The 15282-nt window shown below is 47.7% G+C and overlaps 1 protein-coding gene across 1 annotated transcript in view; it reads right to left on the bottom strand.

The window, feature by feature from the left end:
- LOC149371166 (acid-sensing ion channel 4-A-like) overlaps positions 1–12122 on the bottom strand; it is a 32486-nt gene extending 20364 nt beyond the window's left edge. Inside the window, exons 1-4 of the mRNA XM_089579562.1 lie at positions 12043–12122; positions 10869–10993; positions 3200–3579; positions 88–242 (exon numbers count right to left, since the gene is read on the bottom strand). Coding sequence (XP_089435688.1) covers positions 88–242; positions 3200–3579; positions 10869–10993; positions 12043–12122 — 740 coding nt within the window. The remainder of the gene's footprint in view (positions 1–87; positions 243–3199; positions 3580–10868; positions 10994–12042) is intronic.
- Between the last annotated feature and the right edge of the window lie 3160 nt (positions 12123–15282).

Genomic DNA, 15282 nt, shown 5'->3' with positions numbered 1-15282 from the left:
GATGGGTAAGAGGTAATCAGGACTCTGTCGTGGGAGCATTGCACTTGCATGGGTGTTCTCTCTGGCCTGAGGCAAATAGTCTCTTACGCCACGTCACTGCAGTCCCGTTCGTTGTAGCTGCAGTCGAGGACGAGGTCTTCGAACTGATGGCCGAGCGTCTTGAGCCACTCTCGGTTGCCGGCCTTCCGCTGGGCGATCCAGTCCGAGAGGCGCTGCTGAAGCTTCAGGTCGTCGATGTTGGCCTGCACATGACGTGAGCTTTGTAAGACGGGACGGTTGATATACTCAAGCAAAGAGAGTAAGCCTGTTGCTCGAATCATCTGGGAAGGAGGCAGGAGCATTACAGACTTGCGCATGGGTATAGATTGCACTAGGGACTGGAACTTAAGCGTTTTGAAAAGCCACTTTGGTGAAATGTTGCGTGGACACCATTGAACGACACAGATGAAACCAGCGCAACTAAACGAGGACATTAAAGACACACATAGGCTGTACACATAAATACCCGAGGAAGAAGAAGATTGGACAGCCCTCGCCGTAGTTCAGTGGTCGAGCACCGGACGCAACATCCAGCGGTAGTAGGTTCGGATCCCACTTGCGAATTGCGTTTTTTTTTCTTCGTTTTTCTAATCAATTATCAGTTCATTTAACTATTAGTCTCCCATTGACAAACATCACAAAATTAAAAAAAAGAAAAACATCCCCTATGCTCCTTAGTTTCGGCGAAAGACAGTACAGCGCCCGCCATGTATTATGCCGGGCGCTGGTTGCGCTGGTTTCATTATCTGTGTCTTGCAGTTAACCAATAAGCCCAAACCGAAATTTTGACATCGGGGCAACACTGAGGCACCAACCTAGAGCACTGCACCGACGATATATGTGTGGCAGTAATGACAAGAGCCGCATTAATGCTTCATGTGGTGCTTTGAGATTCAATTTCGTTATATCCGACAAAGCGCAGCAAAATCTCTGCTGGTGCATATGGCCGAGCGGCACAACGCCCCTGGCGCAATGCCTTGCGATGCCAAGCGCAGCAGGCTGTGAAGCAAAGATGGCTGGTGGCTGAGCTCTAGAACCGAGGGATGCTTGGAAGAATACAAGTGCCTCACTACATCTTAACATTCAGCGTTAAGGCACAAGATTCTGCTCATTCTCGCGCAACCCGCCATGTCGAAAAATGGGCCGATCACGTGACATTGCGGCGTCATCACAACCTTCCCACTGAATTGTGAGCAAACTGCCCACCGTGGCAGGTGGCAGTTAAATGAATAATTGGTCACGAGAGGTTACTCGGGAAGAACAACCTGGGCCTCACAGATCCCATCGATGACGCCACCTGCCATCGCAATGCAGTGGCGCATCGCTTAACCACTGTACCGCACTGCACCAGGAGTGGTATGAGGACCCCTAGAGATCGATGAATGTAGCGAGTAACCAGTTTCGCATATATGGGCGTTACCCCATTAAATAAATAAATAACCTATTTACGATATCGCGTCATACCCATAAGGTGGAGCTTAGTGCCTCGTGTAGTAGACCACCGTGTTGTCTGGAGATAACTTGTTATATACTTCCCAGTTAATAAAGTCGCATATCCTTGGCTGCCTTTGCATCAAATGAAACAGGAGCACATTGTATATCAGTTCCAGGACTACTGCACTTGTAGAAACGATTATTTGCAAGGAGATGACGTCAGGCTATCTTCCTGCACGGGAGTAGACCAGGAAAGGTAAGTCGACTTCTGTGGTGCATGCAAACAGGTGACGCATTGTCGATTGGATTATGGGTGATCTAATTGAACGTGATCGAATGCTTTTGAAAGCAAAAGGCGAGACAGGTGTCGCCGTAGCTGAGTTGGTAGAGCACAGTGTCCGACATGCGAAGATCGAGAGTTCGGACCTTACCGGATGGACTTACTTGGGTTGGAAGCTTTTGTACTTTAAGCTAAATTATTCGCATCTCAAGGGACTTTTAAATTAATTTGACCTCATCAACAAAAAGGAATAAGTAACGCTCCCCTGTGAATTAACATTTCACTGCGCAATAAGTATTATACCCGTACACATACCGCGGCCTCAAATTGTGCTGTCTTCTTTCTAACCTAAACATACCTTAAAGAGCACCTCACGAGTGACATTAAATAGTTTTTCGGTTAAACAAGCGAAACGAATATTGCAAAGATTTTTTTTTGTACTCTTACCCTCTCATTCGTTCTTGCATCTGATATTTAACAGCCGCATTCGGCGTTTTATTTGAGACTCGAAGACATCGTTGTTCAGTGCGCGCTACTACACCGCACTACAGACGACAAGCCAAACAGACAAGTACATACGACGCCCCTCGTATGCACAGTCTTTGTCAAAAGTATACAGCCCAAGGAGTCCGCGTATGAGCCCTGCAGCGCGGCTCCTCTTGCGTATTCAGGGACCGTAATCTCACGAAGGCGCCGCGAGGAACTTATGTCCTCAATCCTTCCAATCTTAGGACTGCCAAATGATTGGTTTGGTTTATGGGGTTTAACGTCCCAAAGCGACTAAGGCTATGAGAGACGCCGTAGTGGAGGGCTCCGGAAATTTCGACCACCTGGGGTTCTTTAACGTGCACTGACATCGCACAGTACACGGGCCTCTAGAATTTCTCCTCCAAAGAAATTCTAGCCGCCGCGGCCGGGATCGAACCCGCGTCTTTTGGGTCAGCAGCCGAGCACCATAACCGCTGAGCCACCGCGGCGGCAAAATGCTTAAAAGCCCGGCTGCATGACGTGAAAGCAAACCCCTTGACCTGTATATTTTTGACAAAGACTGTACTTGTCTGTTTCTTTGTATCGGTGTTTGTAGTGTTGTGCAGCAGCGCGCAGTAAACAATGACGCGGAACCAACTGACCCTTGTTCTAGTTTTGCTGGATTTACTCTAATACCGTTTTTCCTGATGTTCATTTTTGATTCCATTTTACATTTCACTGTTCACACCTCCTACATTTTTCTTTCGCTTCGGTTACTGCGTTGAAACACCAAACTGGGGCCCATCTAGAGCACCGAGCACACTATCTGTCGCCACTCGGTCACGCTTTCCTTCCGTTCATATCCACTCTGCAATGGTGAGGGACCATCGGCTATCTGCTCTTCACAATACGCGCCCCGCCAGAGTCCATTTCGTCCTCTTGCTTTCTGCTAGGGTATACTCGAGCACGTGTACCTACTTCTCTGAATGTCTGTCCCTCGCCGCAGAGTCGCTCCTCCAGCTCCCGGTCCATGGCCCTCTCTGTCGGATCGAGGGCGCACAGCGCAGACCTTCTCAGCGGGTTCATGTTGCACACGGTGAGGTCGGGCAGCTCGAAGGACTCGTTGGTGTTGTACTCGAAGGCGACGGTTACGCTGTATGTGAGGTACTCGCTCAAGATGGCGCCCGTCTCGCTGACGCTGTAGTAGACCAGCGTGAACAGCGCCGCGGCCCAAAGGAGACGGCGCACTCTGCCGCCCTCGACCAAGGCGTCGGCTCCAGGAAGACCGGAGTCTCGAGCCAGCTGTCCGTACACGCGTCCGCACGTGCTCCAAAAGCTCTCTTCACTGACGGCATCTCCTGTCATTGTTGGTTCAGGGACCTGAAAAGGTACTGTTGTAGCAATCACTCCTGCAATCCTGTCAGCCTGTTTTACTGTACTCCTTGTATTGCTGTCGTCTTTACTGCTTTATGTTTTTTGCCACGTTATGTCCTTACTTGACTTTTTAATTTTGTTATTCCTCTTTAGTTTCATTTTTTTGTTCTGCTATTAATATTTTCCTTTCTACGCATAAAGCTCCTGAATATGCCGTATCCTCCATCCCCTTGATGCGATGTCCCTAGCGGAACCCTTATGCGTTAATAAACGGTGATAATAATAATGACTATATGGCCTAGTCAGATATTTTTTTGAAGGATACCATGGGCCTATTAATGACCTAAAGGAAACATGGTTGTTCTATTTTTGTGTGTAAATGTTTTACAGCTCCAAAGAGCGGATATGTGGTCTAAGAGTCACAAATGGTCGAAATTGTGGCATAAAGCCACTCCGGACCGCCGCACGCACTAATTTTTTTTTTCACCTTATAGTAATCAGCTCTTATATGCAGTTGCTCAGTCGGAGAGCTTTTCTTTGCTGCTACCTTCACCACTAGTGTGTAAGACTCCAGTGGAAAATGCAGCAAGTTGTTTCCTAGTAACAAGGTTAGCTCCACGTTACTATAGCAACTCTTTCGGAGAAGTGCCACTAAAAGCGACCTGTGTTTCAGTTCCCTGAGCCTGCCCTCCGCAACCGCGCCGTGCACTAAAGTTTTGAGTTGAATATTTTGAGGATATTAGACAAATTGAAAAAAAAAAAAACCTTTCTTGCACCCTTCGGTTTCGTTTAGTAAAACACGTTGCGGGGCTAGTTGGTGATGCATTTTCTTTTCTTCAAATTTAAACAGCGCTAATTTTTCAGATGAATACACAGATAAACATGACAGGACGGGCGCTGACTCCAACTTGAACTTCCATTTAACTTCTTGTGTCCCCATCTGAGGACGTTTGACTTCTCCATTTCTGCATGCTCATTCACCGCTTATTTTTATTCTTTTACTGTATTCTTTCCTGAAACCTTCTCTTCCTACTTTTCACTCTCAAAACCCCTCCTCAACGCAGATTAGCATGTCAGCGCAGTTTCAACGCCGGCTAAAATCTTCGTCTTTCTTTACGAAACCTCTATCTCTGAGCATCTCCTGGTATGCGCTTTTCTAGATTATTCGTGTAGGATTCTGTTAGCAGCCAAATGACGTATCCAACTGAAAGCTAGAACGAGTTCGGGGGTGCTAGAAACCAGTAAAAAGACACTTTCTGCGTTGTCTCTCATTGACACCTGTTGCAAACGAGCAGAAATCTCGTCTACGAATATCCCTGAAAAGTGCGATCGGTCCCGGTACAATTTCTTTCTTCAAAATACGCACGAAGAATAAATGACGACACTTACCTGCGACGTTCAGCAGGGCATGGCAGACGAAGAAGCAGAAGTGGGCATTTACAGAGTTTCACTGTGAGAAGCGCATTGGATGCGTGCGAACCATAACGAGTGGACAAAAATGCGCCAACAACGCGTGTTTAACGGCGCACTTTAACGACGAAATTCGTAGCATGCGAAGGCAGTTAAGTGAGCTTCAGAGAGAGTGAAGCTCACGTCTTGCTGTATCGGCTTTTAAGCTCAACCATGTACACGCTTTTCTAATGTTCGTTAATTATTATTGTCACGTTAAGTTCTACAGAAAGGAGCCATTACAAATTGTTGGCTGCTGTTAGCCACCGCAGGTGACCTTGTATGGTCATACCATAGCATCGATTTCATCTTTTTTTTTTGATAAACAGCGCTGAAGTAACGGCACTGAACTAGCGCCCTCTACAGGGGTCGCGCATGTCCACACAACTGAATCCATAAAGTGGCCTAATTTCACGCCGGATGTGCCGAGCGGAAGTGCCGGGGCGCGAACCGGAAGCCAGTCAGAGGCCTGCATGGGATAATGAACAGCCAGCGTCTCGGCGGGTTTTGCTGTGGGTTTCTTTTCAGCGCGTTAGGCTCGCTCCAAGCACTCCTTTCTATACACGCAGACGCCTGCTTTTCGTGCTCTCTGAATGTGCCTCATCGGTCACGAAAGAAAAGGAGATTCGTGCGTGCAGAGCCAGTAAGTCGTTCGGCGAAGCCTTCACGCCCCGCATGCAGGCAGTAATGCCTAGAATAGCTTTGTGATTGATGGAAAGGATTGCGGCTCTAATACTCTATCACCGCCTGCCCCGGTAACGCTTTCAAATGCCTGGGCTCGGAGTATTCCGAAGCAATTTTTTTTTTTTTGCGAACTATACAGTTAGGAAAGTGCTGTTCAAGGTCGAAAAAAAAAGTACATGGCTACTGAAGCTTAGCTGCGAAACCGTTTTTATGTTTTCGCCTTTTCTTTGTTGTGCGCATGGTTTTGTTGTAGTGCGTGTCAAAAACAAGCCTATGATCCCAGACGGGACAAAACCAGGCTTCCAGCTAGACTGGGCTAAAGTGATTTTTATTCTCGCAGAAAGTGCTCAGCGTTCACTTGGCATCGTGAAATACGTCGTCTGGTTTCCAAGTGAAACCAAACCGTCGTAATTAAGCCAGTGGGCAGCCTATATACCCCAATCCCACACTCGACATGTGCAGTCACGTCACTGTGATGATGGTTTGGTAGAAGTCAGAGAGGCTTTATTCTAGCCGTGACCATAGCCCATGGTGAACGCGGTGCGTTTGAAACTAATCGAATGGTGCAATTCACAGGTCGTGCAACGTATTGCCAAACCACATGCCGTAGGCGCACTCTAGGAGACGAGCCCCAGGAGAGCGATCACGTGACCTGACGTGACTTCCGGCTGTATATTTGGTCCGGGAAGAGGGCAGCGCAGGCCATAAAGGTCTGCACGTGCGGATACAGTTTTGCAAGGCCGTTGTCAGCGAGTGATTTCAAACATAATTGCAAGTACGCACGAAAATTGGGTAGAAAAAATTCAGCAACGTCACCTAACGGAAAATAGAATTTTTTTTAGAAAGGTTAAAAAGACATTTAAACGCGCTCCTTTCCGTCATTTTAGCCCCTGTCTGTCTTCTTTATCAATAACCACCACTTATAGCCTGTTCTTATACATGAGTGCCGGTAATAAATTCCATGTTAGAAAAAAAAAAAGAAGTGGAGACAGCGTAAAACAGCAGTTTCTTCTCTTAATTATTTCAAAACCAAGAATTAAGAGCTAGCAAGTCAGTTATCATTTGCCCTGGAGATGTGCTGCCTTTTAGTTTGCATTCTCCGATGCCTTAGTGCCAAAATCGCTGTTTAGACGCCTCGCCAGAAATCTATTTCTCCCTTTTCTAACAATCACTGCATTCAGAGATGCTTTTCAGCCAAAATCATGGCGCACTCTGCTCGAGTGCGCTTACTTACTATGGTTTCGCAATACAGGCTCTGGAGCTGGTGCAGCTTCCCACCGTTGCCTGTGGACAAGTGGTGGCGCTGGGACGAGCAAAGGATGCTTCGCAGGGTCGACGATCTCACAAGTGCGGCGAAAGGCGAGGTGAAAGGGCAGAAAAAATACCAGAAAAGACAGCTGCAGCCTGCTAACTTAGATATCCCTGCGAACCCATCGAAAGGCGACGACCCGGATGAAGCTGTTTGTGTTTGGCGCCTGCTCGCTGGTCGAATCCATCACAGCGGCCTCGGTCTTGACCCGCCGCGGTGGCTCAGTGGTAAGGTGCTCGTCTACCGAGTCGAAGTACCCGGGTTCGAACCCGACCGCGGCGGCCGCGTTTCGATGGAGGCGAAACGCAAGAGGCGCCCGTGTGCTGTGCGATGTCAGTGCACGTTAAAGATCCCCAGGTGGTCGAAATTATTCCGGAGACCTCCACTACGGCACCTCTTTCTCACTTTCTTCTTTCACTCTCACCTTCCTCCCTTCCCTTACGGCGCGGTTCAGGTGTCCGTCGAGATATGCGAGACAGATACTGTGCCATTTCCTTTCCTCAAAAACCAATTAAACCTCGGTCTTGTGTTCCTTCTGTGCCTTGTGCTTGTGCCTTGTGTTGTGCGATTCTAAGTGCTACGACCGCCTCCTTCCTGGAGGCTCTTTTAATGCTCTTTTACTGCTGCACCCTATTTTAACTGTCTTGCTCGCGTGTCATGTGCACAAAAATTGCATAATTGCACAAAAATAAGAAGACGTACAAGTTGCACAGGATCATAAACGTACGCAATATTTTCGTTATTGAGCACAATATAGGTCCGAGATGGCTCCTAGAGGAGTCGATGAATGTACTCTTGGCCCTGATGTCCCCAGGAGCATTCTTCCATGCACGCTCCGAAACTCAGAGCCATGGAGGGTTTTCTCGTCGAATGTTCACAATGTTTTCTGGAAGAAATAGTAAAAGAATGGCGTCCTTTCACTGTACTTCTTTTTGCATAACACATGTAAACTAACCCACGAGAGAGTGTAGTCGTACAAAGAGGCTGCAGTCAACTGGCACATCGTCTGGTGAGGTACGCAACATGCTTCAAAGTTCCATCCATCTACTTTGCAAATCCCACCTTCTCATCCGGTAAACCACTACGCTTCCATATGGACGTCAAAGTATATCTCTCTGTACCTCCTAGTCGATATTAATTATCAGTACTCTTGTTTATTGGAATCAACACCGAATTACTTATGGTTACGCGACCGTTATCACGATCTAGAAATGCTGTAGGGGCCAAAAAAAATTCTTTTGCGTTAACTTATTAGGAGTACTCTACATGCAACACTCGATCGTCGTGAACTGTACAGCGCTGATTCTCATAGTCAGCAGGCATTCGTAATAAGATTCTTTTGCAACATGGGCTCAGCTTCCAAACGTGTGCAATAACGCTGTACCGAAAGCAGCGTTAAGTGATGATACAGAGCAGAACAATAAAGATGGTGCTATGTGCTTGGCAGTTTTAAATCTTCCAAGGCTAACCACGTCTTAAATAGCACGCAGAAGTTCACGTGAACACCGTGAGTCGCGTGACAGTTTCCCAGCCTAGCTCCGTGTTCGAGTTTTTCCATCGCTCGCATCGAGCACTTAAGACTGCCATAGGAAACCAAGACAGCAAAACGTCAATAGCAAAAATTCAAGCCTATCGGCGGGAGATCTGTAGCTATATTGATTGCTACAGTGAAATCTCAAAAAATATAAAAAAAATTGCGTTCGTAAACTCTTTCCCGTTCAAATATGATTTTTTTTTTATTCGAGCTGTTTGCCATTAGGCATAATGTAAAAGTGAAAGAAAGTTATAAGAGGGAGTGCAAACAAGCCTCGCTTAAAAAGTGGCAAAAGTTCGCGATAAAGCGATTATCATGAGTACACTTGCGATTGTCGCCTGCAACGTAACATCGCAGGCCTATCTTTCTTAGGAAGCGTCGTTTCACGGAAGCTGTAACCGGGCAAGTCCACAGCAAGTGTTTTTCGTCACACTGGTCTGGCGCAGCACCACAATGGGGACACTTGTCAGTCACTTCGAAACGTTTGTCACGCCACCGATGACGCACAGAAGGGGTCGGAGCCGCTCCTGCCCGAATCACACGCACATATACCTCCTCCTCCCGAGTGAAACTAAGGGGGAGAGGGTACGAACACGGAGGAATTAGAGCGCGTGTTCGCTGACGCAAAGCCTGTTTCTCGGAAACATGGGACAGGAACGGATCTGGGGGAAGAGGGAAAGGTGGCGGGATATCGGATGTGTCAAGGTGTGTCATTGTATCCACATGAATATTATGCGGATCCTGGGCATGCTCGCGAATCCAATGTATACGCACAGGACAGGGCTATTTTGTGCAAAGTTGGTGAATAGATTGTGTAACTTGTAATGTGCGCCGGACAGCCTTAAGCTGCTTAAGGGCGGCAAGGGAGTCGGTGTAAATGTGAACAATATCGAAAGTGGGCACGAGTGGAAGGGAAACAATGTCGTTGTGTATCGCCTGAAGCTCCAAGGCAAGGGGGGAGCAAATATCCGCTCTATATGTAGCGCGGGAGTTAAGATGAGGATGGGAGGGACTGTAAACTGCAGTAACTCCCTGCAGTGCTGTGTGTGATGCGTCGGTGTATATTATGCACCCTGAAGGAAGATGCGCGGCTGATATCGGCGTCGAAGCAGAGGAGCGATTGTCTGTGAGTTGACAGTATGACCATGGAGGAAGAGTCTGTAAACGATGAATCTGAAGCGACATCTTTCGTGCTCTGTTTGCCTCACGCTGGTCGATAATTTCACTTAATGTATTAAGTTGAGCGTACTCTTGCAGAATGGGTATGGGTGTGATACGAGGAAGATAAGTTATGGCGCGCATAGCCTCCCGATTGATTGATTCAAGGGAGTCCCACTGTCGGCGGGTGAAGCGATGAAATTGGGCCTGGTACACTATCCGCCCGCGGCTGGAGGATGGAGAGCACGAGCTGACGGGCAGTATCAAAACGCGCTCCGCCAGAGCGCATAGCTATGCATCGAATCAGACTGAGATTAGCGTGAGCCGATTTACGGGTCGCGTTTAGCCACGGAGTCCCAGTCCCAGATGTATGAAGTAGAAGACCTAGAACACGCACACTTTCTACTTGAGGAATTTGAGGATTATCTACCGTGAAGGTAGAAGGGGCTGCTTTCCGTAAGCCACTTCTGTTTCCAATGCGAACCAAAACAAGATTTATTACACGAGAGGGTCAGACCCAAAGGGGGTAGTCATGATGGTAAGGCATCCAGCGCTTGCTGGAGCGCCGACTGTTGCACAGACGCATCTAGATGACAAGACCACAAGGTTATGTCGCCGGCATATGCAAGGACGCGTACAGAAGGAATTTTCTCTAGGGCTAGAACAAGAGGTATAAAAGTTACGTTAAATAATGTGGGGGCGAGAACGGAGCCCTGGAGTACACTGCGGTTGGAGGTAAAGTGACCAAAAGGCTTCCCATGGACACGTACACTGAAGGTTCTGTTTGTTAAAAATGAGTGAATTGAAAGGAGAAAGCGATGCGGGAGACCGCGATTTTGAATGCAGCCAAGAATTGAAGAGTGAATCTCAAACTGGGTTCCGGCCTCACATTGGAACAGAAGACGGTCTGGCTGTTTTGGCTCCGGACGTACTTAACCATTCTCCCCATAGTCATCTTGTTCAAAAATGCTTTTGTTCAGAATTGTTGGGCATGCTCTTAGTAATTATGAGACAACTATACCTTCCCTTCTTTCAGGGAGCCTTATAACGGTGCTTAATGCCTTTAAGTGGCTATGGCCATTCCCTCTTTGAATGATTACACGCGGTGTCAGACGAGTAGACAAGAGAAAGGCACTTGCCATTCTTTATCTTTCCCAGGATAGGGTAGAGCACCATGGAGAGGACGACGCAGGAGAATATGCACACCACCACGACTGCGCAGGCGACGGACGTGAACGTCTTGTTGGCCCCCACGCCATTCAACCTGCGGCGCGCATCAGTTTATTGTACAAATATGTAGATGCGTCCTTGACGTCGCTGTTGAACGAGCTCACTGTAGCAGGGGCGCTTCTTGAATGGAACTCTCTGTGGGATAGGAATTAAGGATATAATGTGATCCGCGCAGTACTAGCCACGCAGCAGTGCTTGTGACCTCCAAAGTTATTCATGATCCGGGAAGCTGCTGCTGGTTGTGAGGAAACGTTTTGTGCGTAGTGGAAGGAAGCTTGGTCAGGCGCATAAAACGTGATTTTCCCGAATCGTCACATTTTTCGAGTGGAGCTGAAAACGGAACAGAATACCTCTCATGCAAGTGGCCGAAAACCGGAGTGAAAGAAATTTACACTGTTCACTTTGATGTTGATTGTTCATAAAAATGCGTTTCATGATGTTTATAATAGGCCCATATTGAATCATCAAAGTTTATGATGCGACAGCGCCCTTCACGTGCAAAAACGCTTGAGGAAAACGTTTCTAAAGCAAAGTTGCCAGCGCTGTCCAAACCGTATTTTCAGCTGCCGTCGTCTTGTGCGTGCAGCAGACTTTTTTTCTCACTGCAGGTTCATAGGTGCGTGGGAAGCTTTTATGCACACATCTCTGCTGTCTTAGGGAAACAGGAAAGCGCGAGTCATTAGATTGCCATTCACACAGTGTGCTGCTCCACATCTAGCTGTGCTTTTCAATACAGTGGTGCGATACAGCTCAGGCGTCTGCGAGAACCGGCGGACCATGCCCTTTTGAATTTTTTTTATTTTATACTGCGGTGGCAACTCTGCCGAGTCCATTGGATGAATGGCTATTCAACCTTCACCATTCTTGAGACAGTTCTTGCGGATATGCTAGAACCCTTCAGTACACCAACACCAACAGTACACCACCGAAAAGTTCACAACGAGTTTGTGAATATTTTTGGTACACGTTGACATGTAGGCTAATGCACACGGACCGATTTTGCGACAACGCGCTGAACCAGCACGATAAAGGTCCCAGTTGTGATGACAGCACAAACGACACATGCTTCGTCCAGTGGCTCACCTCGGGTCGAACTCCGGGTCGAAAGGCACGGGAGGCTCCACGTCGTCGATGCGCTCTGTCGATACACGACCCTCCTCCATTGCCGCGCTCTTCTTCTTCGTTTTCGCCTTCGTTTCGAGGTGCTGCCAGTTCTTGGAGGATCCACCAGTTTTCGTATATGCCGTTAGTTGCGTGGACAGCAACAGCAATAACACTTCCCTAGTGATACCTCTCGAGCTAGCCGGTTCATTGCTGCGCGAAGTCGAAATTGCTCGAGTATGAACGATGAACAAGGAGAAAAGAAATTAAAAGCGTACGCTATAGACAGGCAAAGACAACGATGTTGGGCTGCTCAGAAGAGGAAGTAGTACTAATATGTTCCTCTGAGGACATCATCATCAACAAGAGCAGCTGAAGCAGTCTGCCTCGACTGGTATCGGTTTTCGTCATTCGCGTCATTGCTTTCCGTGTAGTTTGAACTCATTGCCTACTGTTCTACCGCATCCGTCCTTAACGCCGGTTCACACGGTGCGACACGCACGACAAAGTACGGCCCAGTCCCACTGGCGTAGCGACGCCAGTAGCAGCCGCTATTTCAATGAGGTGCTGGAAGTGGTAAGAAAATACGTCTACTTAGGGCAGGTAGCAGATCCGGATCATGAGAGGAGAAATAACTAGAATAATAATGGGGTGGAGCGCATATGGCATCTTCTCTAAGACCATGAATGGCAGTTTACCAATATCCCAAAAGAGAAAAGTATACAACAGCTGTATCTTACCGGTACTCACCTATACACGGCAGAAACGTGGAGGCTAACAAAGAGGGTTCAGCTTAAGTTAAGGACAACGAGCGAGCTATGGAAAGAAAAATGAAGATAGGTGTAACGTTAAGAGATCAAAAGCGGGCGGAGTGGATGAGGGAACAGACGCGGGTTAATGACATCCTAGTCGAAATCAAGTGAAAGAAATGGGCGGGAGAAGGGCAGACAATGTAAAGACAAGATAAACGCAGGTCCTTAAGAGTAACGGAGTGAATTCCAAGAGAAGGCAAACGTAGCAGAGGACGGGCAGAAGGTTAGGTGGGCAGATGAGATCAAGAAGTTTTCGGGGGTACGGTGGCAAGGAGAGGGTTAACTGGAGAGACATGAGAGAGGCTTTGCCCTGCAGTGGGCGCAGTCAGGCTGATAATGATGATTTCAACTGCTAGCTCGGTGCTGCGTGAGCGGCCTTTCATTGGCAAGAGGTGCTTTGGCGAATATAAGTGGCAAACATCTTATTGTGCGTTTTCTTTTTTTTTATATAAAATTGCGATTAATTCTGTAGAGCTGTGGAACATTTTTGTGTACGATAAAATATACATGAATTTTTTTTCGCTCATTAACAGATACGCAACTGCGAACGTCCAACCTCCCTAGAAATCCTATTGGTTACGACTGGGTCATTCACAACGATCGTGCAGACGGTGCGACTGTGCGAAAAACTTGTTGCAAGTCCGTTGCAAAGGGTTTGTGAAGACACCGACGCGCCATTTTGTCGCCAAACGTCGTAAATCGCGCTGCTGTTCGGCTGCAATCGCATCGCGCGACAGTGCCTTTAGAGATTTAACTCCCAGCACCACAATTTCCACTACCCACGGATCATGCATGGTTGTTTTCGTACATCCGGGGTATGCGTACGTATGTTACATCTGCTGAAAAACATTCGCCAACCTTCAAACTTACAGCGTTCCCTCTGCAGCTGTGGTAGGATGGAATAAAAACAACGCTATACGTTGGAGACTGCCCCGAGGGCTACGCATTCGTAGGGTTCCAGGCCTCCATGTTAAGCGGCTGCCAAAAGTATACACTGGTCAACTGCCTGCAACGCCAAGCGTGCAGTGGTGATCTCACTTCTTTTCTGTTGATTTGTTATGCTTTGAATACCGAGGCGCACTTTGATTTCACTGTATTTCTTCACTACACGAGCTGCTACCTTCCTATTTAGAGCGCAGCTCTTAGGCGTCTGTTCCTGCGTTCCGAGTCGTAGTCGTCGGCGTAGTCGGCATAACACTCCACCTGACAGGTGGCGTATGTAGGCGTGTGGCAGATGGCGTGTTGGCAGGTAGTATAAGAGCGAAACGCCACCTGCCACAGTAAGAGTGGAGGCATGGACAATCGGGAGGTGGCTGCCACGGGAAGACTCCCGGGGGTGGCCAGCCGCGTAACACGCCACCTGCTCAAATTTCACATTACCGACTACATCATAAATGTCTGTCAATTTCTTTATCTGCATCATCATCATCAGCACTATCAGCCATGTTGCACTATCCCCCCCCCCCCCCAGTCATTAATAGTCGTAGAAGGTGCGGATTACTCGTCTTTAGGTTCAACCGTCGATGAGAGCGGCGTCCACTATGAGGAGGTATACACGAAGCTTTTTGCCTAGTATTATAATATCCCGTGTACTGTGCGATTTCGGTGCACGCTATAGAACCCCAGGTGGTCGAAATTTCCGGAGCCCTTTACTATGGCGTCCCTCATGGCCTGAGTCGCTTTGGGATGTTAAATTCATAAGCCAACCACTATTATAATATGTGTGCAAAGGTTGTCACTGAAGGAAAGAATTACATACGTACGCCGCGACGTACTAGGGGTCGCAGTGCAAGGCTCGCCCCCTCTCCCGCAAGTCATTAAGACAGTGGGCTATAGTTGAACACGACAGGCCAAGTGTAAACGATCCTTCGGCAATCGCGGGAGACGGATGCCGGTTCTTCCTCGTGCAAATGATAAAAAACTAGAAAACTTTAAGAGATCTCGTGACAACATTCCAATTTTTCCAATTATGTGTGCATTGAACATCATATGCACGCTATATGGTGAATAGTAGGCACTACTTAATGTCATTAATATTATAACTAGTCCTCACAACAGCGTCATAACTACACAGATTCACGACGGAGAGGTATTTAATTGCAATTTTAAATGAATCACTAATTTGCTCAATTTTTTGTTGCTCGGTTTTTGAGGTCAACCATCCGAGCTCACCCTCACAAATTGAGGTCGAGGTGAAGTCGAGTGAGGATGCTACTGGCCTCTGGAAAATTAACGTGATGGCGCACGAGACCTCAACCTCAAATAATGATGTTGAGTGAGGTTGCCAGATTTTATTTGAGGTTGGTGTGAGGTCAAGGCCTTTGAGGTCAAAGTCCCACCTCTGCTAATCACACTTTGCCAACTGACTTTCAGTCACGACCTTTTACGTCTTCCTTCCTCTGGAATCCAC

The sequence above is a fragment of the Amblyomma mixtum genome, chromosome 1, assembly GCF_055824585.1.
Source record: "Amblyomma mixtum isolate Tamu chromosome 1, ASM5582458v1, whole genome shotgun sequence".
Classification (NCBI taxonomy): domain Eukaryota; kingdom Metazoa; phylum Arthropoda; class Arachnida; order Ixodida; family Ixodidae; genus Amblyomma; species Amblyomma mixtum.
Note: the sequence above shows the minus strand (reverse complement) of the source record. Positions and strands in the feature narration are given on the sequence as shown.